Source organism: Lepidochelys olivacea, assembly GCF_965140295.1.
Source record: "Lepidochelys olivacea isolate rLepOli2 genome assembly, chromosome: 6".
Taxonomy (NCBI): Eukaryota; Metazoa; Chordata; order Testudines; family Cheloniidae; genus Lepidochelys; species Lepidochelys olivacea.
Genome location: NC_140416.1, coordinates 68,458,564 through 68,485,401, shown reverse-complemented (window position 1 = coordinate 68,485,401; position 26,838 = coordinate 68,458,564). Strand labels below are relative to the sequence as shown.

Sequence of the window (26,838 nt, the reverse complement as noted above, 5' to 3'; positions counted from 1 at the left end):
AAAGTGGAAAAAGTTTAGTGAATACCACTTAAACTGAGAGGGCAACTCAGGGCCAGGTAAAGTACCCAAAAAAACAATGTATTTTTGAAATTAACTAGATTTCAAGATGATAATCTGCTGTGATCAAGTTATCTTAGTTACATGTAAGTATGAGAAGCTGAAGAAAGAGTTGTATTGTTTGAGGAAATAGCATGTGACGACAACTTAGTCTACTGTAAAATAAATACTTAATGCACCAATTTAAGATTGCATGTTCAATGTTAATTTAGCATTTCCTGTTTTTTGAAGGCAAAACCCTTTATTTTGTAGGAGTATAGTTGTGACATACAATGTAAGCTGTTTAGATAACGTTTACATATAGTTAATCACAGCCATCAGTTTAAAGCAAAATTGTAATGGCAGCAGAATGCTTACCCTCCACTACAGAGAGACAGCCACTATCTTAGCCCTCCTCTGGATACGGCCAAGGAGAACCTGCCATATAGAGTAACTAGAAATTCTTTTCCTTTTAACCATGAACAAACTGCAATAATCTATACATTTCAAGCCCAGATGACAGATTTCAGAATTATGGAAGTCTCATGTTGCAAGGGACATCTTGTTCTGAAGACATAAGAAATAAATTGCCCAATACCTCAATAACAACCGCAGCGGTCAAATCTCTCCCTTATTCCCTCCATCCCAAAAATATGGACGCTTTCTCTCCAAACCCTAGAGCCAAGGGGTTAGCCTTTCTTAAAATAGAGTTTCTACTTTACTTGGCACTATGTAAGCTTTTGAAAGGTCAATAAGAAAAGAAAATAAGAAAAGCAACTAACCCTAGTAAAACAAGAAAGGAAGAAGGAAGAATGTCAGGTCATCATTAACCATCTAGCTCTCAAGTTACTGCTCCCATAGCTTGTGCAGCTGGCTGTTAATTTGGCTTTCAATAGACATAAGAGGTTGCTCTGTAGGGGACTAAAGAGGGGCCAACAGAAACAGAGCAGATGAGAAAGAAAATAAGAGAGGCCACCCCAGTTCCAGTTCTTGAACAAAGGAATTACAATTTTCTATAAATGAGCTGTGTGAAATGGGCTTCCTAACCCTCACCTACCAGATTAATTTCCAGCACATAACAGCAGGATACATAAGCAGTCGTTTTCCCAGGGCACACAGAACCAAAAGGATCATCAATAAAGTTCAGCTCATTTCTGAGCCAAGATCTTTCATGAGGTCTCTTCTAGCTACTTCTATCCAGCCCCGTTTACCACAGTATCTGAGCAATCCTTAATGTACTTATCCTTACAATATCTCTGTAAGATAGGGGAGTACCATTATCCCCACTTAACAGTTGGAGAACTAAGGCACAGAGAGACAGAAATGACCTGCCACAGACTTCTTGTGTGACCTTGGGGAAAGCAGGGAATTCAACCAGAACTCCCAAATCTCAGACTAACGTACTAACCACTGGATCATCCTTCCTACATGAACATCATTCACAGTTATTAACTGAAAGAATTGCTTGTGGGACTATGACCCAGAGTGTGTGAGATCACCAACCACAACAACATGTCTCACTGGCCACAGGAGACATCAGATACAGCAAGAACAATTACTCCATTAATAGAATATAATATTTGTTTTGGCAGAGCAGTTTACAAATTCCTTGTTTTCTTGTCATTTGAAAAGAAAAACTCCAGCTGAACTAAGAAAAAACCTCTTAATGCTGGAACAAACTTTCCTCCATTTCACACTCATGTTCTCAGAACACACACAGTTACAAGATATAATTATAGGTTTCAGAGTAGCAGCCAATTATTCCCTACCCCCCATACTGTTCCTCACACATTCTTGTCAACTGCTGGAAATGGCCCACCTTGATTATCACTACAAAAGATGTTTTTGTTTTTTTTCTCTCCTGCTGGTAATAGCTCACCTTACCTGATCACTCTAGTTACAGTGGGTATGGTAACACCCATTGTTTCATGTTCTCTGTGTATATAAAATCTCCCCACTGTTTTCCACTGCATGCATCCGATGAAGTGAGCTGTAGCTCACGAAAGCTTATGCTCAAATAAATTTTAGTCTCTAAGGTGCCACAAGTCCTCCTTTTCTTTTTTTGAAGATATAATTAGGATTTCCAGAGATCAGTTTAATAATTCAAAGGGAATCCTTTTAAAGCACAGTTTTAGTCTCCAAATTTAAAATGCTTAAAAACTTCCCGAGCACACTGAACTCTGCATCTCAATTTCTTTTTCCTAGAAGCCCCTTTCTGCAAGACTCGTCTATAAGCTGATCTTTTACCATCCTTGATGAAGCTCATTAAGCTATGAGATGCAGATTCATAAGAACTTGATACAATCAGTTTCTCAGAAACTAAAGAACACACATTATTATAGCTGCCTCCATCTTCTGTTCAAGAACTCCACCAGGCCATCTCCCCTCGGAACCAAGTTCTTAATTAGTTGTCATGAACCAAATAAAAACAAAATTTATCTTGCTAATTGTAACCAGTATTGTCTGTCGCTTATTCATGCCTACTAACAAGGAAAAGAAACTAAAATAAAGTCTGTTAGGAAAAGCAGATTCAATAATGTATATTTAAGGTAAGAAACAAACTTGTCTACTGAATAGACTGTGATAAAGCCCAACTCTTAATATGACCTTTAACCTCCCTTGTTCTTCTCCCACACAGCAGAAAGTTACATACCACTGGTGACCCTCAGCACTTTGATCCCCTTTCTGTAGGGCTGCCTCTGCCTCTTCTTTCCCTGCAGACAGAAAGCACTAATTTAGAAAGCGTGAAAGTCACTGAATTTCTCTGAATACGTACCTCCCAAAGTGCTAGGGTCTCTACAGTGACAGGAAAGGGTAAAGAAGTTAAACATTTGTTAGTCACCTAGTAAATTTAGCTTGAGACTATGGACACATTCCAAAAGATCTCCTGTATGGAGAACTCAGATGCTCCAAGGCCGCTGGGCTGACCTAAGATCAGGTTCAAGGACACTTTCAGCATCGACACTGCAAGCTGAGAGGTTGCAGCTAGCAACAGGCTACAGTGGCTGGCTGCACTGTACCAGGGAGTCAAAGAGGCTGAAAAGAGGTGGCGGAGAGAGAAAAAAGCAGAGAGCAAAAAAGAAAGTGCAACAGGCCTCAAAGGTGCTTTGGTGCTTACACCACTGTCTGTTGAGATAGTTGCTCTTCCACTCACTACCAGCTAAGTATCTTTCAGTGATACTGCGCACCTACCACCACACAGAGCTCTCTTTCTCTCTCTCACACACTCACACAATTTCATGGAGCTCTCTTCTCTCTCTGCTCCATGTGTTTGTGTTCCCAAAAATGTGGGAATTTTGCAAGCCATCAGAAAGGACTATATACATTAAAAGAGACTGAAAATGATTGTCTTAAATGACTGCTATACATTGCTGAAAGGGACTACTCAGGCAATTCAGGCTTAAAGTTCAGGTTAAATTAAAAAGGGGAGGTGATTTCCTAAAGTTGATAGGAGCAGAAGTGTTAATTAAAATCTCCTGGTTTTATTTCAAGTCCTGTATAATGTTAAAAACCCAAAACAAACTGCATCTGAACAGCGAAACTGATCAAGTAAACAAAACAAGAAAACAATTTTTAAAATTTGCATTAGTAACATAAGGTCTTTTAAACAAGATACAGTAAAAAAAAAGTTTATCCAATAAAAACCCTACACTGAGCTGCCTCACAAACACTTTTTCTTACCATCAGAAGCATATGATTTCTTTTCGTCTGCATCCTCTGTGATTTCATACAGATCACTGTACGCTCGAGCCAGGCGCCATAGAAAATCCTGTCGGTCTCCATACTGCAGACAGAACATAAGTATTTCAGATCACCTGTTAGAGAGCCCCTTTCTTCCACTGGTACAAAGATATAAGGAAGAGGACCGTCAAGTGGCAGCAGTAACAGGCAGTATGTTATTTTATTCAAACAAGTGGATGCATCTTTTATATATCTAGCTACACAGAGTAAACATATGCAAAAACACTTTGAAAAAAACTTTAATAGACCCAAACCAACAAGAATTCCAGCAGAAGTACAGAAAGAGTAAAATGAACGCCCAAATTTGCAACTAAACCCACAATTCAAAGGAGATCAGAAGAGGTCTAATTTATCACATCACCGTAAATGGATTCTCTCCCACCCTCCTTCAAAGAAGTTTTAGTTCGGATGAGGGGATGAGCACTGGAGCCACACATCCACTTGTCTGACTCCATCTCAAAAAGCAAGAGAAAAATCACAAGTTTTAAAAAGTTCAGTTTACTTATTTATGCTGTCTGCTCACTTTTTGCATTTCAGTCAGCTTGGACATAGGAAGATTGGACAGTTTCATATTCTGGTTTACACAAAACAGCCATGAGGCTGTTGTGGCTGGATTGCCAAAACTGCAGTGGCAAAGTTCAGTTAAAAACAGAAACCAATGTATTTTCAGTGACGTATTAAAAAACCCAACTCTTCATACTAGGTTTTGTTAAATCCTTTTTTAAAAAGTACAAGTTTTAAGCCTAAGCTACTTGACAATATCCATTTAAGTTGGCTTACTTTGGTATTATCTTAGACTATTAATAAGTAGGAGAAACATTTAAGAAAAGGGATATATTGGAGCATTAAATAAATTCATGGCATGATCCCTTTTGGGGCTTACAAAGAAACTTTACTTATGCTTAATGTTGATTAAGTCATTTGTTATCTCTCGCCTCTACATCATTTTTTATTTTAATGTTGAAGATACAGCAGCCAAATTGTTTTGCTTTTTAAACAGGCACCTATGTAAAAAAAAGCTATGTAATTTCCTGTACTGACTATACAGTCCTTGAACTCTATAACTGAGTCAAGGGACCCAATTACAACACTGTTTAGATTTGTACTATAGACAGGATGCAAGATGGTACATTTAAGAAAGCCAAGTCCTTGGACTGTCAGGGTTTTAGTTTTGTTAGGTATCATCTACACTACACTTCTAAGCCATATTATGACCAGGTCCATTGACTCCATTACATTTGTAGCACGGACTAGGTCTCGCACAATGACAACTAAAAGCCCAACTTCATCTTTCCCTGTTAGTGGAACACACAATTTTGCTGGGAAATTAAAATGAACTTTACCACCAGTTTATTATTATGCAGCAGCTGGAATCCTTCCCTCTTCTCCTGGTTATTTCCACTATGCAGCTGGTCAGCTTGCTGCAGCAGTTGACCAAATTCTTCCTCCATTGTAGAGTCAAAGACCAAAACAGTTTCATCCTCATTGACTAGGTCCAGTGAATCCCTCCGTGCAATCTTCACTGTCTCACAGCTCACTTCATCTTCTCCTTCCTCACTCTCTCTCTCTGACTCCCGGTCATAATCAGACTCTGCATTGGCTGTGGTGTACCTTTCAGTAAAAATTAAAATATAGAATTAAGTGACATTACATGTACTCAATACAAGATGAACGGCAAACAGTTTATAAACCAAGAGAAAATATTTTAAAAAAATCAGAGAGATGGGAGTTGGACTAATAGATGTCCTAGGCCCAACCTTCTCTAGTGCAGAAGTGTTTTCTCTACACTGTATTCTCCAGAATTTTTTGCAGTCTAGTTTTAAATCTCTGCAATTATGTATCTTTCACCAAGTCCCATGTAGTACAGACAAATACAAAAGGGGTGAAGAAAATAAATTCAAAAGGAAGCTAGTGTGGAAGTCAAGACACAGGAGTCTACAGCCGCTTGCCTCGTGAGAGAGCTTTTTTAGACCATTTAGCTTTAAAGCCTACAAAAGCATACACAGAACAGAACCAGCAAGGCAAGTCACTTGGGAACTCACAGATTATACATCAGATACCTCAGTAGGAAGTTTAACAGACTTATCTGGGTGGGAGATACAGCTTGAGGTTTTTGGTCTGTTCCAGAGAATTTCAAACAACTTTCTTGGCAAGATTAGTATTTTGATCAAGACTGTCTGAGCACTAAATATGAAACAGCTTGTTCAAGCTGACGGGGGAAAAGGTGTGAAAACGGTGGGTGAGTGATCAAAATTATTGCACATGTACAAAAAGACAAATTAAGGACTAGCAGCTGAGCCATGTAAAGACATGATATCTATGTAAAAGCAGACAATGATTAACAATTGAAGTGGTCCAGATTAGACAGGGTATGACTCAGACCAAGATTTTCCATAAGGGACTGTCTAAAGTTAAATTCCCAAAATTGTGTTCAGGCATCTAAATAGGTGGCCTGATTTAAAAAAAAAAAAAAAAAAGTGCTAAATACCCAGCAGCTCTCATTGAAGTCAGGTCACTTATTAAAGTATGCGTTCTGAAGCTTAAATTTATAACCTTCCCTTTAAAAAAAATGCTTAGCCTAAGGTGTCCCTTCTCTAACTCACAAAGGAGCTCTTCACGAAGGAGGAAGCACTACGTTAGCCCTCATTGTTTAAGAACGTTCAGTTTTAATTTCAGGCTTTGTCGAAACTTGTTTCCCTCATTAGTCCAAAGGAGAGGGCCCTCTGCTGCAAGCAGCCTGCCATGAGCCCCCATGACATTTAACTACAGACCCTGACTGCAACTATTACAGCAATGAAAAGGAAGATTAACCAGATGTAACTAAGACCCAAACTATGTGTAACTTTAAAAGCTCAATGCCTGAATTTGCACCAGAAGCAAGTAGGAAACCATTGTAGCCTATGGGACACTAGCATAATGTGCTGCCTATGGTTAAGGCTGCGAGTCTGTCATGGAGGTCGAGACGGGCAGCCCCTGAGCCAGGAGCAGCAGTTTAGGTGTGTGGGAGGGGGCTCAGGTCAGGAGGATGCGGGGGGGGGTGCTTTACTCAGGATGGGGGGGCTCCCTGGCTCCCACTGGCATAGCACTGCTGCTCTTAGGCAGAGGGGCCAGGGGGCTCCTGCATGCTGCCCATACCCGCAGGCCCTGCCCCCGCAGCTCCCACTGGCTACAGTTCCCAGCTAATAGGAGCTGTGCAGTGGGAGCAGCACGCAGAGCCCCCTGGCTCCTCTGCCGCCTAGGAGCTGCAGGAACACGCGGAACTGGATAGGGAGCCCCTAACAGCTCCGCCAACCTTCCCCAGCACCAACGGGGGTCCCGGGCCACCTCCCCCAGCACCCATGGTGCCCTCGGACTGCCCCCCCCAGAGCACCCGCAGCCCCCCGCTCAAGTTTTATAGTAAAAGTATATAGTAAAAGTCATCGACAGGTCACAGGGCATGAATATTTGTTTACTGCCTGTGACCTGTCCATGACTTTTACTAAAAATACGCACGGCTAAATCATAGCTTTACCTACGGTCAGCTATGTTAAGCAATCAGACCATCACATTTTGCAACAGCTGAAATGTCCAAGTATTCTCCAAAGACAGGCTCTAACAGGGAACATTACAGTTATCAAATCTAGAGACAGAAGGCATGTGCCAAGGTACACGTCTAAGAGAAATGTGGATCGCAATTTTGCCAAACACAGATGAAAAGAGGTACTCTTGGCTACCAAAGTACTGTTTCTTCAGGAGTCATGAGCAGTACAGTTGGATCCCTGAACTCACTCTCTCCTTGGTAGAGAGCCAACAAATACTGTCAACTCAGAGGGTAGACACCACACCAGCCCCATCACTCTCTCTAGATCATCATGAGCTGTACACTACCAGGTAATCAAACCAAATCTCAGGCTAAGCAGTGTTGTCTAGTCATTATGTGGAGGAGAAGCCTCTAAGAACACTTAATCATTATGTTGCAGATTCAGTAGATATTCTTCCCTCTGAATCCATAGTGAAGCAATGAATCAGTATGGTGAAGGACATGCTGTACTAGAGGTGTTGCCATATTTTATGCAAGTTGTAAAACCTAAGGTATTGACCACTTGTTATTAAACATCTTGTGGCACTTTCATAAGAACAACGATACAAACTTGGTTCCCTAGTCAAATCCTGTTAGAATGTAACTGCTCAGTCTCCCTTAATTCATGCTGCAGTTCCAATTCAGGGTGCTACTCTTCATTTCCTGTCCTACACAGCTGTGCAGCGTGGGTGTCAGCAGATAAACAGCTGCCATGCCACATTCCAGACTGGCAGCATTTTAAAGGTGCTTAGAATGATTTGTGAATCTAGGCTGAAAAAGACTTTTTATCCTGAAGCACAATCAAAAGTACAAGATCTAAAAATCATTTCAAAATGCTGTGTCAATCTTTCTTCTTGTTTTTAGAAAAAAGATAATTACTATTCAGTGATGGCTCGTGATGTATACATTTTCCTCTCACCCAGATAGACTCGCTCTACTGAGATGGCTCATGTATGAGATGCTTCCAGTTTAAAAAAGAAATCGTGCTGAATATAATTCAATAAAAACAAAAGTATTCAAAAAGACCAAGGGATTTAAGTGTTTTTATCCTGTTTTTCTCAACTTTAGGAAGACAGGCAGTTCTTAAATGCATTAATATGTGAAAGTCCCTACGTGGCACATTTCCTAAATTAACAACAAGCTATTTGGTGCTAATAAGCATGTGAAAAAAAGAAAAAGGCCCCAGTGGGCTTGTCTGCCCCCACAGTGCCAAACAATGCAAGACAATTAACTTCCACACCACAATCCAAGACTTCTTGCTGCTGATAGCATGAAACAATTTGGGTCATCTGGAAGGAAACATGAGGCGCTACTGATGCCTGTTTGGATTATAAGTAGCAGCAGCAGAAGTTTTATAAGATTTCACCAAAGGGCAAAAGAAAGCAACTGCCAAAAAAAAAAAAAATGTATTGCAGGAATCCGAGGATAATCTGTGCTAATTGAGAAAGTTACAAGTCAGTTCCAGAGTGGCTACCATACACAGCTACATAGGATTAATACTGGAGGCATAAGTAACGTGGAATCTTCAGTTTAGTACCACAAACTTGTTTTACATTAGGCCAGGATTGCTTATCCACTAATTCATCACAGTGACTCTTAAAGCTGTCTGCAAAGTTTTAAATTACTGACCTGCTACTGGTCTGAACTGTCTAAATATATTTTAAACAAACCAAAGAATTGCAAAGAAGCAATGAAACACAGAAGCTGACTTCCAAATCCTTACAACTGGTTCACAGGGAGGGAGTGCAAATGTGAATATAGAGAATGCCCCCAATTTCTTACCCTCCCACACAAAGTCCCTGCTCTCCTTCCAGCCCCACCCCTCTCCCACTGGCATATCTGCTAGAGTCTGCAGGAGCAGGGCTCCCTTCCCACAAATGTCAGAAGGGACACAGCAAGTGGGAACTGGATGATAGCTGACAGTTGGCAATGTGAAGATACAGTATTGCCAATGCCAAGAGTCATGCTCCCCAAAATCATGAGGCAAGCTTAACAGTCAAATTTAATTAAAAAAATCTGCTCTGAGCTTCACATTTTCAAACTTCTCTCTGCAACCATGAGGGCTAGAAACTTAGGTAGAGAGGTTAAACAAAAGCTGTGATTATCATAACATGATTTCAGGAGCTGGGGAATTAAGAAAAACACCTATTAAACACAAGACTCACAATTAAATCACAAGTGTTAGCAATATTGGAGATCAGAGGGGCCTCTCCCCACTTGGTGGCCCTCTTAAGGTCTACTGCAGAGGAGAATCACAGCTAAGTCTTTGGAGGCTCGCAGTCCTCTCTCATAAGCTTTTTGGCTGAAAAATTCTCTCTACTCTCTAATAATCGAGAGACATTTTGAACTCTGTTGGAAAAAAAGCTTGAAATTTACTTTCTCAGCATCCCTTTGATATCTTATATCAAGCGTGCTAAAACATACATTTCATAATGACATTAAAGTCAAATAGCTTTACATTTGTAATCAAATGTGTGTTTTGGTCTTGGGAGCTAATTCTCAGCTAGGGGATCCAGTAAACTATATTTTAATTTATTACCTGTTCTAAAAATGGCAAAAAGTCTCAACTTTCTGAACTCTCCTGAACACCCATTTTTAAGGTGTCACGTTAAAGTCATTCCCTGACTCACATCTAAACTATAGATTTTGGATTTTAAAAAGAAAGGAGAGAAACAAAGCAAGTTTATAATGGAAAGCTGGTTGCAACCTTCACTATGGAACTTTATCTCCAAGCTTTTTCCTCATTTGTATTAATTGAGAAAGTAGGTTAGCCAAGTTAAAAGGATTTAACTTGCTATGGTGATTCTCAAGTTTAAAAGTCTTATCGTGACACTTATCCTTTCACTAGTCTTCCTCTGTTAGATATGTTCTACAAAGATTTTACCCACCGGCAGGCATTTGTTATTAGATCAGTACTACAGTCAATCATCAAGAAGGTTCAACTGAATACTTATTAGTAATTTAAAAGCCACCATGAAAGACAGTCAGGAGTAAGCCCAACAGCCCTGCAACAAGTCTGTACTGCCCTATCTCAGGGTAACAGAATACTGCTGGCTGAGGCAGCTCAATGACATTAAGCTGTTTCCGCTAACAGAGGATCTCTTTTCTGCAACCTGTAAATAGTAGGAGCACTACCTTTTAATCCATTGCAATTATCTTTATTAGTTAATGCCTCTTTAGTAGCACTAGACCAACATCTCAAAAAAAATCTATTATCCACTGTGCCCGTTGGGTTCTGGAATTGACATTTACATCTTCTAAAAGATGTCAGTATAGTAACTTGTGACAATGAAGATTTAGTACATCTGTTATTACATACAGAACTTCTTTAACACAAGGACTTTTTCAGAACCAGTTACACAGAGTAAAGTCTTGTTTAGCCAAATTACTTTAAACTAAACCTTCCTCCTACCAGAATCTCAGTTTTGACCCTCCATGAATCAGTTACTCAGTAACTCCCCCATTAGCCAAATGTTTTTAATGTCTTCAAACTATTTCCAGGTGAATGAAGTGATTGTGTAATCCGTCTTGTCAATGCCTTGTTCTAACTACTATTTTATGAGATGAACTGAAAGGCTTTTAGCACTCCAAGATCCAGATTTAGGGTTGATTTTCTCCTGTGATAGTTGAAGATCCTTCACACAAAATAAAGAGAGAAATGAATATTCTATCCTGCTGTAGGTACTCCCAGCTATTACAGAGAAATATTGCAGGGCCCTGAATTTAGCTCTTAACTGCTAAGCAAAAAATAGGTATGACACTCAATTTTGTTCTAGAAGAATCATGGACTTTTAGGGCAAATGTGGACCCATATGGTTATAAATTAATATGGTAGTAATGGAAGGGGAGTAGAATATCCATATAAAGGAATACCTGACATGTCTGACAGTCAAACAAAGCCTTTTGAAAATACTTTGGTAGGTAAGATGGTGGATGTTGGTTTTCTTCCTGTGTAAATATTACTACCATAGGCCTGCTCCTACTCCCCTTTAAGTCAATGATTTCAGGGGGAGCAGGCACCTTTTCATATTCTTGTTCATAAATGGATGAGACAGACACTTTTGTTTTAAGGTTGTAATTTTAAGTCTCTACACTTTATTAACCTGAAATCTTAAAAAATACTATCTGTTTAGGTCAGCTTCAGAAAAATGCTGTTAGGTCAAATCTGGCCCAAAGTTTAGCTTTTATAAAACTTGAAGACTTTTGTTAAAACAAACTGAGTTAATATTTCCATTTTTAATTAAATAGAAGCATTCTTTAACTTTTAAATACACCTTTGCAAGGTAGACTACAGACTGTACAGATCTCTTTACAGTGAGAAAGTCTGTGAATATTTCTCTGTGCTGGTAGAGCGGATGGTTAAGTGACATGGTCTACCAGTATGCTGCCAACAATGCAAGCTGTGAGTGCAGATAAGTGTCTACACATTGTCCTGCAAACAAACCCCTTGAAATTCTCCAAGTGAAGTAGACTAAAATGAAACTGACTAGTCTCGTCATCGACCAACACCAAGAAAAATGTAAGAAGTGATGAGCATAACTGGTGCAATAATTATATTAAAATATTATTTGTATAATAAGGATTTTTTTTAACCTGTCCCCTTATATTCCATAATGTCATTCTCACACAAAACAAACATAATTACATTTCTCTTGCAGTTAGGATCCAGTACTTAGCCTACAACTAACAGGAATTAGCCACACAAAATTGGGGCTTACTGACAACCTTTCACTTCAGAAAAAACAGACATACCTGACTTGTTTCAAAAAGTTACAAATCACCCTACAAAACACATTAAACAACATATGCAAGCTGTTCAGTAAAACCTCTTAGCTGTCAGTATTAAAGAAAAAACAGGGCATTTCACTTGGAGACAGCAATTCAGTTATAACCAACTGTGCTGTGTCAATCAAGGTGAGTGAGCACATAAAAGATTAATTTAAAACCTTCCCTCCCAAACTATTAATCAATAGGCTACAGTCAAAAGTGATCAAAAAGATTGTTCAGTAATTAGCACCATGGTGCGGATGGTGTTACAACAGTGAACAATTGCCATCCTTATATTGAGATTGCTCCAAATCTGTCTTTTGCAGAGCGTAATTAAAAGTGACTTTACTAGAAGGTTTCAGAGTAACAGCCGTGTTAGTCTGTATTCGCAAAAAGAAAAGGAGTACTTGTGGCACCTTAGAGACTAACCAATTTATTAGAGCATAAGCTTTCGTGAGCTACAGCTCACTTCATCAGATGCATATCGTGGAAACTGCAGCAGACTTTATACATACACAGAGAATATGAAACAATACCTCCTCCCACCCCACTGTCCTGCTGGTAATAGCTTATCTAAAGTGATCATCAGGTGGGCCATTTCCAGCACAAATCCAGGTTTTCTCACCCTCCACCCCCCCACACAAATTCACTCTCCTGCTGGTGATAGCCCATCCAAAGTGACAACTCTTTACACAATGTGCATGACAATCAACTTGGGCTATTTCCTGCACAAATCCAGGTTTTCTCACATCCCCCCCACCCCCATACACACACAAACTCACAGTGAGAGCATTTTACAGCTTGTCCTCTCAATCTTGTTTTGATGAAGATGGTATTCCTTTCAGATAAAATATGTAAGCTTATAGTTGATTCAGAGAAACTTTTTTTTACTTGTACAGGCTATTGAGGGTGATTAAAATCCAGTTATAAATATTTCCACCGGTTTGATCATCCTTCTAGTAAAAAGAAAAGGAGTACTTGTGGCACCTTAGAGACTAACCAATTTATTAGAGCATAAGCTTTCTAAGCTTTATTAGAGCATAAACTCACAGTGAGTTTGTGTGTGTATGGGGGTGGTGGGGATGTGAGAAAACCTGGATTTGTGCAGGAAATAGCCCAAGTTGATTGTCATGCACATTGTGTAAAGAGTTGTCACTTTGGATGGGCTATCACCAGCAGGAGAGTGAATTTGTGTGGGGGGGTGGAGGGTGAGAAAACCTGGATTTGTGCTGGAAATGGCCCACCTGATTATCACTTTAGATAAGCTATTACCAGCAGGACAGTGGGGTGGGAGGAGGTATTGTTTCATATTCTCTGTGTATATATAAAGTCTGCTGCAGTTTCCACGATATGCATCTGATGAAGTGAGCTGTAGCTCACGAAAGCTTATGCTCTAATAAATTGGTTAGTCTCTAAGGTGCCACAAGTACTCCTTTTCTTTTTACTAGAAGGATGATCAAACCTGTGGAAATATTTATAACTGGATTTTAATCACCCTCAATAGCCTGTACAAGTAAAAAAAAGTTTCTCTGAATCAACTATAAGCTTACATATTTTATCTGAAAGGAATACCATCTTCATCAAAACAAGATTGAGAGGACAAGCTGTAAAATGCTCTCAATATATCTGCAGCTGGAAACATCTCCATCATTTCCATGTCCTACAAATGATTCTCTGTTCTCTTCAGACAGCTTTTCTTGCTTTGTTATTTTAATACTTTCCTCAATGTCTCTTAGGAGTAATGTTTTCTGTTTTGTCAAAGCCAAAGAACCCAGACAAATCTTATACCTCTGTAGAATAAGCATGGGAATCCCAAGAAAGCATATTCCAAATTCCAAGATGCTGTAAACAACATCCTGCTAGGTCAAGAATTGCCTTTTTTCCTTTTATAAAGCAGAATTATTGTGGAACTATTCTTTAGTCACTTTGAAGCACATTAGTTATCATATATCATTTGCAGGGGGTTAAAAAATGACAATGAGATCAGCTCAAATTCCTCCTCTAAGAAAGATCTCACAAAATATGAGAATCTGGAAGAGTTTTACCATCAGCTGAAGACAAACACTGTACAAAGAGATAGAAACTTTCAGTTTTCTTCCTCCATGCAGCCACACACACTTTACAAGTTGACCTACCCATTATCAGCAGGTAGAGGCAACATGCTAGTTATATGCACTGACAAAATTATTTGAAGATTCATTAAGACCTGCAAGTGACACTGAGAAAACACACATGGTAATTTGGAACCCTCAGTCTAAAAAACATATAATTTGTCTTTCCATGAGAAAATACTGACAGAGAATTTTATGTTCAGGAATCTGCTTCATGCCCTTCTTAATCTATTGACTTAAAAAAAAAAAAAAAAAATCAGGAAAGAGAAGACTTTCCTCCTCTTGACCAGAGGCACATGCACCCACTAGGCATCCTACTTATAAAGCATCAGGTGACTTACGGTACTCAGATAGTACAAGGATAGGTGTGGTAAGAACCTAAATAAAATGACAAACATGTAAGCATGATCCTACCAAAACGAGGCTTTACATAGTCTTAGAATTAGATGTCCTGTATTCTGTTTAACTTCCTTTTAATTTCAGGATCTTTTAGAAAACATTACTTCAAAAGTAATTTTGGTTTATGGCCTGACAGTTGCTGTTGCTCTTTTGCCATTCTGACCCCAAATGATTTGTTAGTGTAAACCAGATTTAACTGGTTTTTTGCTACCACGTTTAGAATTATAGCACCCATCTCCTTCTAGCCCAGCCAAAGGCTTATTCCCATCACCCTTTAGTCAGTGAACTCCGCTTCACACTCAACAGTGGGTTCTTGCTCCAGCCGTACCTAACTGCCAATTCTGGTTCAAACTACAGAAGATTTCATAGGTTTGTGTTAGATGGAGCCCTGCTGCTCAAACTCTCAGTGAAAGTTGCCTGCCCCTAACTAGAGCACCTCTCTTGAATTACAATTCAAAGAACACCATACTCCACAATTATAACTAGAGCCAACTGGAGTATTTCTTATTTCCCTCCAGTCCTGTCATAATTTCCTTGTCAGTTTGCCTGCAATGGCATATAAACTGTCACACATCACCCTGACTGTTGATCAAACAGGAACTGGAAGGGATAATTTTTATTTTTTTTTTTTAATTATAAAATGTGGTAGCAAAATTACAATTCTTGGTAGGAGGACTCAGGGGCAGGTGTAGTATCTAAAACTTCTGGCTTTTTTAAGAAAATCAACAGCTAGGTTTCATGCAATGAAACTGAATACAAGTAGAGCAGGGAAAAAAAAGCATCTATTGAAACATCCCATCTGTGATATAGAATACAATGAAGTAAGTGGCTACTGAGTTTCCGAGACCAAGAACAGTTCTTAACAGATGTTCTGCTTACCCTCCCTCACTTTCACCATCATCTGTATTGGCCCCTCTTGAGCTGGCTGTGAAATAAATAGAGCTGGACCCTGTGGAATCACTCCTCTCTCTAGGAAATGGGTACCGCCTCCGCCGAGTTACCTTCTGGGTTTCTTCCAGGTGGGATCTGAAAGACAGACAGAAACACAGTAATGACTAGAGAAGTGTCTATTTCAATCCATGTCAATTTCTTTGCTTCTACCCGCATAATCTATTACATCCACTCCACACCAAAGGAGCAATAATTAAAATGGTACTTGTTCCTGCTTTGTGTAGGTGAAGTCACAAATTGACAAGTTTAAAATACTGTGGGCTACTCTATAAATGAGATCAAACAGAAACCCACAGGCAAATAGAAAGTGTATACAATCATCCTTCCCATGAAGAAAGATGAAGGAACATTATTTATCATTCATATTTATTTATAATAATTTATTTATTTAATAAATATTTAATAAATTCATATTTATTTTATTCATTATTTATCATTCATAGCGCCTAAAGGCCCTAGTCAGAGACAAGGGCCTCACTGTGCTAGGTGTTCTATGAACACAAAACAAAAAGACAGCCCCTGCCCCCGAGGAGCTCATGTTTTATAGGATATTCCATTCACTACATAATCTACAGTAGATATGAATGGGACAAACATTGCTACAGAGACAAGAAAAGAGCCAGAAATTTACAGACCACAAGTCCATCTGGTTCAGCATCTGTCTAAGATGGCTGAGAGCACCCAATGCTTAGAGGAAGGAAAACACCCACAATGCACCTAGTCTTATGTACAGTGTTGTACATGACAAGAAAACTTAGTTCCTGAAATAGGGAGATGATCAGACATCCTGAAACATAGATATGACTTCTCATACTGTCATTGTTTTGTACAACTATAAGTATTGATTGTCATAAAGTTACAGGCTTAAGAATCCAGAGTAACTGTTCCACTGACCTTTGAGTAAGAAAACATCTAGGGTGAAATACTGACCCCAGTGAAGTCAAAGGGAGTTTTGACTTCAGTAGGGCCAGAATTTCACCTCTAGTGAACAAACAAATTGTGTAAGAGAAATATTTCCATTTATTCGTTCTAGATTTACTGGCTTTTAATTTCACTGAATATCTCCTTGTTCTTGTGTAACGAACAAATCAAAAAGGACTGAATGATTAGTTTTCACTATTCTTGTCACAATTTTGACAACTTAAAGCCAATTCCTTCTGGATCTTCTCCTTTCCAGTTTCAATAATCCTACCCTTTAGTGGGATTTACACAAAAAGAGATTGTAAACACATGCCTGTGCATGCTCAGATTATCCAAATTGTAGAATATCGAGCATACATTGGATTTCAAATTTCCTTGGCTGGCATTGGCTCTCTGTTTGGGGGAGTTAGGTGGGGGAAGATGGGACAAATTTTAGAAAACAGTAGCTTACACCCTTGCCCATTTTTAGAGCATTATTGTAATGAAGGGTGGATATGCTCTTTGCATGAGAGACTTGTCCTGATTCCCATTTATAAAAGATACATAGGTTGATCTCTTCATTAGAGAAGGCAGAGAGGACAAGATTGTTTTCACCTAAAACCTGCTGGTCTGTGAGTTCTTTCAAGGCATATAGAGAGATGGTTTTCTAATTGTCTATGATTGACAAAAGGAAGGTGGTTTTGTACTTACTTGACTTCTCCACTGATCTCCCCAGCTAAACTCTGCAGGCTGTTCTTCAGTTCCTCCACTTCTTTTCGTAGCTCTATAATGTTTTTCAGCACAAAGTCCAGGCGGTTCAGCACTTCCACGTGCTCTTCTCGTGTTAAAAGAGAGGTGTATGTAATGCCATCACCAGCCTCCATTGGTGCTTGTCTTATAAGCAGAACTAAAAGAGTGAGAAAAAAATTAATTAGACATAGAGGTGAGTGACAAAGATTAGAAACAGGAAAACATTGCCAGATGCTTGTTTCTGGACATTCAAAGAGGGGAATAAAACCATGTAATAATGCACTGCAGATAAAAATGAATACATCAGTGACCACGGCAATCGAGGAGGTTGCTTACTTTTAAGCATGCTTCCCTTTCTTTTCCTTGGTTAAAACTGTCTGTCTGTCACAGGCAGGTTTTAAAGTTATATTCCCACTAAGAGTAAGGTGACAGCAATTCTTATGAAAGGCTCCAGAGGTAATCCCAGCAATCACAGGCCGGTAAACCTGACTTCAGTATTGGGAAAACTGGTTAAGAACAGAATGATCAGACACATAGATGAACATGATTTGTTTGCGAAGATTCAACATGATTTTTGTAAAGGGAAATCATGCCTCACCAATCTACTAGAATTCTTTGAGGGGGGTCAACAAGCATGTGGACAAAGGTAATCCAGTGGATATAATATAGATTTTCAGAAAGTCTTTGACAAGGATCCCTCCCCAAAGGCTCTTAAAGAAAAGTAAGCGCTCATGGGATAAGAGGGAAGGTCCCCTCATGGATCAGTAACTGGTTAAAAGATAGGAAACAAAGGGTAGGAATAAACGGTCAGTTTTCAGAATGGAGAGAGGTAAATAGTGGTGTCCCCTAGGGATCTGAATGGGGACCAGTACTTCAACATAGAATCACAGAGTATCAGAGTTGGAAGGGACCTCAGGAGGTCATCTAGTCCAACCCCCTGCTCAAAGTAGGACCAATCCCCAATTTTCACCCCAGATCCCTAAACAACATATTCATAAAGGATCTGAAAAATGGGCAAACAGTGAGGTGGCAAAATTTGCAGATAATACAAAACTACTCAAGACAGTTAAGTCCAAAGCAGATTGTGAAGAGTTGCAAAGACATCTCACAAAACTGGGTGACTGGGCAACAAAATGGGAGATGAAATTCAATGTTGAAAAATGCAAAGTAATGCATATTGAAAAACATAATCCCAACTATACATATAAAATGATGGGGTCTAAATCAGTTGTTATCACTCAAGAAATGACTAAGAGATGATGGAGGTCTATAAAATAATGACTTGTGTGGAGAAAGTAAATAAAGAAGTCCTATTTACTCCTTCTCATCATGCAAGAACTAGGGGTCACCAAATGAAATTAATAGGCAGTAGGTTTAAAACAAAAGAAAAGGAAATATTTCTTCACACAATGCATAGTCAACCTGTGGAACTTTTTGCCAGAAGATATGAAGACCAAGACTATAACAGGGTTCAAAAAAGAACTGGGTAAGTTCCTGGAGGATAAGTTCCATCAATGGCTATTGGTCAGGATGGGCAGGGACTGTGTCCCTAGCCTCTATTTGCCAGAAACTGGGAATGGGTGACAGGGGATGAACACCTGTTCTGTTCATTCCCTCTGAAGCACCTGGCATTGGCCACTGTCGGGATACTGGGCTAGATGGAGTTTTGGTCTGACCTAGTATGGCTGTTCTTATGATTATGTAGTTACACATAATTAAGCACATGAAATTCTACTACTTATATGGCTCTAAAATAGTCTTAAACAGCCACACTTCACTTTACCTCTGAAATGCAACCAACTCTGGAATGCAGAATATCAGCCAGGAGACCAACTAGTTCATAAAATAATGTACAACAGTGGAACAGAGGTAAGCAAACTAATTCCGGCCAAGGACATGAGGAAAAATCTCTACTGTTGCAGAAAGTGGCATGGACTCTTAATATCAGATGAGCAAATTCAAACATATGGTTGCTGTGCCCTAAATATTTATGATATTTTAGCTTATCTGTTAAGATGCTGTACTTTGCTCCAGCTGCAACATGATCAACATGTACTGCTGGTATGACCACCGATTTAACTATTATCAAAGCTCTCTACAAACGGTCTAGTTTTTAAACTTGTTTCTCTATTTCTTACCATAAGGCCAGAAATTTATTTTTATAAGACACAAATAATCACACCTTAAGTCAAGTATGACTATAGTAAGAAAAATAACTTAAGGACTTCGAAGGAACGAATCTTTTAAATAAAACAGTCTGTCAACCCTTCAGATTATTAAAACTAAAAAATGATAAGTATTTTGCTTCTCATTACTTATGCTGTTGATTTGGACATTAACACCACAAACAAACGAGGTTAGACAAAATTTTACATTGCTGGGATGGTACATAGCACTGCGGAAGAATGCTAAGTAAAAAAAAATCAAATTTCTTATGATTTCAGTGAAAATGTTTTTATTGCAGATATGCAATTTTTTTTCCCAAAAGCACACCCAGCACCCTGGTAACAAGTCACCAAGCCCAAAAAAAAAAAAAGAAAAAGAAATTAAATTTTGGGCTGACTGTCCCTTTTTAAAATGTAATAGCAACATATTGTATAATACAAAAATTAAAACCCAAACTGAGTGAAAGCTTGCTGCTCATGCCGTAAAACTAGTTAAACTGATGTACTGCATACCCTGAATTACAAGATTCTGTCCTCCAACTAACCTTTATTTTCTACACTGAAATCACTACACTTCTTTCAATATATTTAGAGGGATACAACTGAAAAAAAAATCCTCTGGTGTAAGCAAGTTTCTTTATCTATGTTACTAACACCACCATGATTTATTGAAAGTGAAACATTTAACACTCCAATTTGTTTCACTCAATTTAGAATCATTGTTTAACTTGTTCCATTTTTCAGCTTGGACAACTACTATCAATCAAGTTACATTTTCAAATTCCTAGCTGTAAAAAGTTTGGTCATGGACAGGCAAGGGGATATCAATTTTTTACGATGTTTTAACTGGATTTATTTTTTTAATGTTTGTAAAAAAATATTTCTACAATTTCATTGGTCTTAGTTTTAAGAAAATTGTAAGTGTCCCTTTACGTTTTACTTCAAACAAACCCTAAAAATACACCACAAAAAACAACTCTCCACATAATAGAACCTGTATTAGCCTGTAAATGGCACAGTAAAGTTTGTTAATGAAAAGCAATGCAAAAACTAAGAGGAAAAGTAAAGGACCTGAGAGAAATTTCTTTGCAGAGAAATAATGCGTTTTCAAATACTGTTGATAGAGAATGACCTTGGGAAAAAGCCACTTAGAAAAGTGGTTCAGTGCACTTGTCTCATGTAACTGTAGTGTGTAGGTTGTAACTTGAAACAAACCAAAGGACGTACTTCTTCACACAAAACACAGTCAACCTGTGGAACTTGTTGCCAGGGGATGTTGTGAAGGCCAAAACTATAACTGAGTTCAGAAAAGAATAAGATAAGTTCATGAAGAATACCTCCATCAACGGTTATTAACCAAGATGGTCAGGGATGGAACCCCATGCCCTGGGTCTCCCTAAGTCTGTAACTGCTAGAAGCTGGGAGTGGACAAAAGGAGATGGATCATTTGATAAATGACCTGTTCCGTTCCTTCCCTCGGAAGCATCTGGCATTGGCCACTGTTGGAAGACAGGATATTGTGCTAGGTGGATTGTAGCCTGTCCCAGTATGGCCATTTGTCCTTAGTTTTATGCAGCTGAACACAATCTAGTTACTGTAATCTAAGTATTCAGTTCCATGCCCTTGTCCACATCACAACTTTTAAACAAGTGTTTTAAGAGAAGTAAAATAGTATAAAGAAAATTAACATCAGTTAGATGTAAGCTCTTTGGGGTAGAGAATGTCTTTTTATTTTGTGTTTGTACAGCACCTAGCACACTGGGGTTTTGGTTCTCTTTAAATAAAATATTTTGTCCCTTATTTGCTTATAAAAAACTCTCTCTCTCTCTCACACGTGCACACCCACAAACAAAAGATTTAGAAACTTACTATGGTCTAGCTCAGGGGTTCTCAACCTTTCTTTTTTTTCCCCTGAGGCCCTGCTCAACATGCTATAAAACTCCAGGGCCCAACTGGGGAGAGATGGGGGACACGGGGCTCCGGGCAGGCCCTCAAGCGTAGATGTAGTTGGTATTTCTATTTTGGGGAGGCAGAGGCCAGCAGGGCCTGGGCCAGTTCCGCACAGCAGGGTCCAGGAAGGCAATGCCACCTCCACCCCCTGACTCACCTCAGCAGGCCACTTAGCCTGTGTGGGTTGTATGCAGTGAGGGTTCTGCTCAAGAAGTTTGGCAACTGCTCAGAGTGCAAGGAGAGGGTAGCTAGGAGCTGTGCATGGGCAGGGAAGGGGTAACTAGGGGCTGTGTGCCAGAAGGGCTCCCCTGTGATCACTGCTCCCCCAAGGGCTCTGCCACAGAGGGGGGGGCCCCCTGCCTGGGAAGCTCTTACCGACTGCACGAGCTGAGGAGCAGTCAGGGGCACCCGCAGCAGACAGGAGAATGCCGTGGCTGCCTGCTCCATGACTTGCCTCGGTGAAAGCCGCACTGCCTGACTCCAGCTTCGGGCCCGGGGAGAGGAGGAAGGGGTGGGAGTGGAGCTGCCCCTAGAACTGTCCCATTCTGGCACTGCAGTGGGGGGAGAACCAGTGCTTGAGGTTTCAGCCCCGTTGCGGGTGGGCGCAGGGACTCAGGGTTTCAGCCCCACAGCAGGGGAGTGCCGAGGTTCAAGGTTTCAGCCCCTCCCCGAAAGGGCTTGCAGCCCCTTGGTTGAGAACCACTGGTCTAGCTCCTGTAAAGTAAGCTCTATTAAAGTTGATGTGGCTCTGCATGAACACCAGAGCAAATCCAGGTGGAGCCAGTTGCAGGATCTACCCCAAATGATATAGGGGAAAACAATGACACTGATTGTATGCAAAGGAAACAAATCAGAAAAAGCAGAGAAAAAACATCTCTCTTTTGTCTTCCGTATTATTTATAACACATGTAGCAAATGACTTTTTAAATGAAAAAAAGTCACTTTGGTAAGTTGACAACATCTTTTCCAGGTGTCTGGCTGGAGGGTCTTGCCCACATGCTGAGGGTCTAAGTGATCACTGTATTTGGGGTCAGAAAGGAATTTTCCCCCTGGTCAGACTGGAAGACACCTTAGGACTTTTTCAGCTTCCTCTGCAGCATGGGGCATGGGTCATTTGCTGTTTAAACTAGTGTAAATGGTGGATTCTCTGTAACTTGAAGTCTTTAAATCATGATTTGAGGACAGCAGTAACTCAGCCAGAGGTTACAGGTCTATCACAGCAGGAGGTGGGTAAAGTTTTGTGGCATGCAATATGCAGGAGGTCAGACTACATGATCATGATGGTCCCTTCTGACCTTAAAGGGTCTGTCACTTGAGGTGTTTCCCTACTACAGATTTGCAAATCTGCAGAATAGCCTTGCGCTAGTATATCTGCAAAAGTGAAAGGGAATAGAAACTGAGTAAATAAGAAAGCAAAAGTTACTATTTAGTATCCAAGCTAAATAGCATCCTAAAAGAAATGAAACATCATAAATGGTGAAAACTAAATTATGATAATCATTCAGGGCAAGACCCTGCAACTGGCTGCATGTGCCTCCCTGACTTCAATGCGTGGGAGGTCCACCCCACAGAGCTCCCTCCAAAATTAGGGCCAAAGACTGGAGAATGTGATGTTACACACTGCAAAATGGTTGAACAGTGATGTTTTGCATCCTGCTTGTTTAGGATTTGTGTTCTTAAAAATGTTTAATAATATTTTATTCTGTTTAATTCTTCCCTGAAATAAATTGGGGTTTGTTCAGTACTTACCAACTGTCTGGAAGAAGGTTGCTTATCTTGGATCTTTAAAATTCTTTAACAGGTTATTAGCAGTCAGTCAGATTTTATTAACTGTATTAATTTGATGATAGTGTTCATTTAGTTTTTCCAGTAACAAGTGGATTATTTTTAATTTACGTCAGTTATTTTAAGCTGATCTACTGATCATCTTTAGGGTGAGCAGTTTACCTCCTACAATGGCAATATCCCAATTATATACTAACCACTTCTGAGCTACAAACAGAAAAAGCAGTAGTGGTAGCACTGAACCCAAGTTCAGACATGAAGGACAAATCCACCCTTGCCAGTCAGAGACCAATTTTGCAGATAACACAGAAGTAGAAACAGAAATAATTACTGTACCCTGGTTATGGTGCCCCAGAGTCTCTGCATTTTCATGGGGCCCCACAGAGTTCTGCATGAGCTGAACCAGAGAGTGCCTGGAGCTGCCTCCCCACCAGGGCCTTTTCCGCCTCTGTTTGTACAAGAACAAGAACCCGATCCCAGCAGCCGCGCCCAGCAGTATCCCAAGCCCCACACGGGACACCCTCAGTTTGGACATGATGTGCCTGAAATAAGCAGACAGGATACAAGTCACATGAATGCCAGTCACCACCTCCCCCCACTGCAGCACCTCGGACGGCAGGGAGGCGAGCCCCCTTGATGCAGGCCTCCCGCAGGGGTAGCGGTCATAGACTCATAGAATCTCAGGGTTGGAAGGGACCTCAGGAGGTCATCTAGCCCAACCCCCCGCTCAAAGCAGGACCAATCCCCAATTTTTGCCCCAGATCCCCTAAATGGCCCCCTCAAGGACTGAACTCACAACCCTGGGTTTAGCAAACCACCGAGCTATCTCCCCCCCAGCCCCAGTGCTCCAGCCCGAAACCTCTCGAGCCAGCCCTGACCTCTGCAACCGAGCGAGCAGCCCCCGAGTCACGGGTGTCTAAGCCTGCCGAGCGGGGGCGGGGCGGGGCGTGCTCTCCGCAGCTCTGCGGCACCCCGCTCACCCAGCCCCGCACCAGCCTTGCGCTGACACGGCCGCTCTGGGGCCCGCCTGTCACCCAGGCACGCACCGCCCCACCGGCCGAGGGCGCAGCTCGGGCCCGGCCCGGGGGAGGGGCCGGCCGTTTATCACCCCGCAGCCCGGGCGGTTACACCCGGCTCGCGCCAGGCTCGGGCGGGAGGGCTGGGACGACGCTGCCGGCCAGTGACTGTCGCCGCAGGGAGCGTGGGGCTACCCGCAGCAGCCCGGGAGAGCGGGGCCGGCGGCCGGCGCTGCGCGGTGACACACACGCCCTAGGCTCCACAACGGGGCACTCGGGGCTACTCACACCGCGTAGCCCTGCGCTCCCCGCGCGGCCACCGTCCTGCCGCTCGCCTGCCCCACGCGACCCTCACCCTGCCCATGAGCCACCCTCCCGCCGGTGCATAGAGGTGACGTATGGAAAGCCAGCCGCCCCCGCACTGCCCCTGCCTGTCCTCAGCACCGCCCAAAGTGTCGCCGGTGGGTGATGTCATCAGCTCCACCTTACTAGGCTAAAAGCGCCAGTTGAGACTACATCACGAGTCTCTCTGCCCTTGGGCTAAGGGCACGTGACTCCGGGGAGCCAATGAGCGTGGGCCAGGAGGTGGGTGTGCTCATGTCTGGGGGCAGGTGGAGGTGTGGGGAGCAGGGTGGAGATTGAATGGAAGCTCCGAGGGTTGCTGGGCTGTTCTGTGGGCTCATTTTCCAGCCCGATGCTGCATCTGCGTGGTTTGCTCTTTCATGGGCTAGCCTGTCTGCCCCCCTCCGGTCCCACGCGCTGCTCCCACGTGCCCGCCTCCAGCTCTTTGCAAGCCCCTGCCCTAGGCTTCACCTAGTGCTGTGCTGAGCGCAGGGCCCGGGAGCTGGCTGCGCCGGGTACCCTCCTCTAGGGCGCACTTGTCATTAGGTGGGCGGGCTTCAGGAGCCGTGAAGTCAGGGCACTTGTAAGAAAAAACAAAAGAAGGGCGAGCGTCAGGAGGACTTACGGGGGAGAGAGGTTCTGATCGTCGGATGGGGACATAGTGCAGTGGTTTGGGGTGCCTCTAGCCTTCTTCCCCTGAACCCTTTTGGTTGGGTCTCTGTCCCTGTAGCTGGCTACACTCACAAAGATGGGGCCCAGAGGTATTTAGGCTCCTAACTGCTGTTGATTTCCCTCACTACCTTTGAGAATCTGGGCCTTAAAGCCCAGGGGAATTTCAAGTCTGCTAACTCAACTGTTTTGTAATCTCAAGGATGAGGTCCAAAGTGTGGAGCCCCCAGAACACAGGGCCCTGTGTGGCTTCACAACCAAGTGTCTAACCCTCTCTGCTATAGAGACACCTGACCAAAACAAAAAAAAACCAGCAGTGGAGGGACACTCAGTTTTTCCCCAAGCAGGAACACCCTTACATCATTTCATTTTGAAGTGATCACCAAGGTAAAATTTGGATTGCTGATGGGTTTATTAGTTATGTCAGAAAGCCAGAGAACAGTACCGCAGGATTTCAAAGCCTCCTCTGATACAAGTTTGGAACATTCAGGCACTAAACTTATTCATTTAAATTAAACACTTCTTCCTTAAAATAATTTTTGGCTTTTCACTGTATTTAGGTGATATCAGGCGAAGAAAAGATGCTTTTTGAGGCTCTATCTTGTGCTGGGAATCTGCTGTTAGCCTTTCAGATTGCATTGGTGACGTAGAAGCTTTTGGTAAAGGCAGCTGAAACACATTTGTTCTGATAAAACCCTGACATTGAATGGAAAGGGGGCACTCCATTTCCTCAAACTCTAATTATTATTTGCAGTCTTGTTGTTATCAGTAAAGCAATAACAGGCTCAAGGCAGCATGAGTTTGAATTCATATCCCCATGCATATTAAAGATGATATCTGAGTAGTACCACACTATAGCTTTGATTGTAACTCTGTTGTTTGTCTTGTGCTTCAGATATCAACCTTTATGAATACAATAAAACCAGTCATCTTGAAAGAACAATCTGTGAATGTGGTAGATGCTACCTTAGCCCCTTTGTTCTTTCCTTTTAACTCCTTACTCCAATGGAAGGCTGTCTTATTTTGGCAGTTAGGGTACTGAATCATAAAAGATAGAGATAGAAAAGACCTATTGGATCATTCACTCCATCTCCATGCCACTGCACAATTGCTCCCCTACTGTACAGTGTCCTGTACGGTCTAGTTTTAAAAGTTCTAAGCACTGAGGCCTCTACCATGAAGACTCTCTCATTATCAGGAAGTTTTTCCTGAAATACATCTTCGTTTCACACAAAATAATTCTCCCTTCTTGGTATTTACATTCTTCAAATATTTGTAGTATTGTGTACCCCTATCATGTACCCCTTTAGTCACTGTTAAGCAATTAGCCTAATGGAGCTCATAACAATCTACAAATATTTGAAGGAGGTAACTATCAAGGCAGGAGCATGATTTTGTGGGAAATGTACATATATGTCTCCTTTTAATCTTTCTACATGTCAGTTCCTTCAGTTCCCAGTTGCTCTTTTCTAAGCTTCTGCCAGTTTATAAACTTCTTCCTGGTAATATGATGCTGCACACTATCACATGCGCACAGTATTTCACATCCTGTCTCACCAGAGCTATACAGACAGGGATTGTGACCTACCCGCTCAATGACATGCTAATTTTGTGAAGGAACATCCAAACTACATTGGTGTCTTTTCCCCCTAGTCATGTAGCATTGTAAACTTGTGTCCTACAAGGGGCCTCTATTG

At 41.3% G+C, this 26,838-nt stretch overlaps 1 protein-coding gene across 4 annotated transcripts in view; it reads right to left on the bottom strand.

Annotated features, from left to right (window-relative positions):
- RMDN3 (regulator of microtubule dynamics 3) overlaps window positions 1-24,620 on the bottom strand; it is a 61,303-nt gene extending 36,683 nt beyond the window's left edge. The window contains exons 1-7 of one of the 4 annotated variants that reach the window (XM_084630946.1): window positions 24,562-24,620; window positions 23,451-23,656; window positions 17,176-17,371; window positions 15,493-15,639; window positions 5,121-5,388; window positions 3,718-3,820; window positions 2,690-2,750 (exon numbers count right to left, since the gene is read on the bottom strand). In XM_084630946.1, coding sequence (XP_084487072.1) covers window positions 2,690-2,750; window positions 3,718-3,820; window positions 5,121-5,388; window positions 15,493-15,639; window positions 17,176-17,371; window positions 23,451-23,656; window positions 24,562-24,605 — 1,025 coding nt within the window. In that variant the 5' untranslated portion in view covers window positions 24,606-24,620. Of the gene's footprint in view, window positions 1-2,689; window positions 2,751-3,717; window positions 3,821-5,120; window positions 5,389-15,492; window positions 15,640-17,175; window positions 17,372-23,450; window positions 23,657-23,992; window positions 24,165-24,418 lie in introns of those variants that run through there. The other 3 variants (XM_084630947.1, XM_084630948.1, XM_084630949.1) reach the window with 3 other exon arrangements.
- Window positions 24,621-26,838: the final 2,218 nt, after the last annotated feature.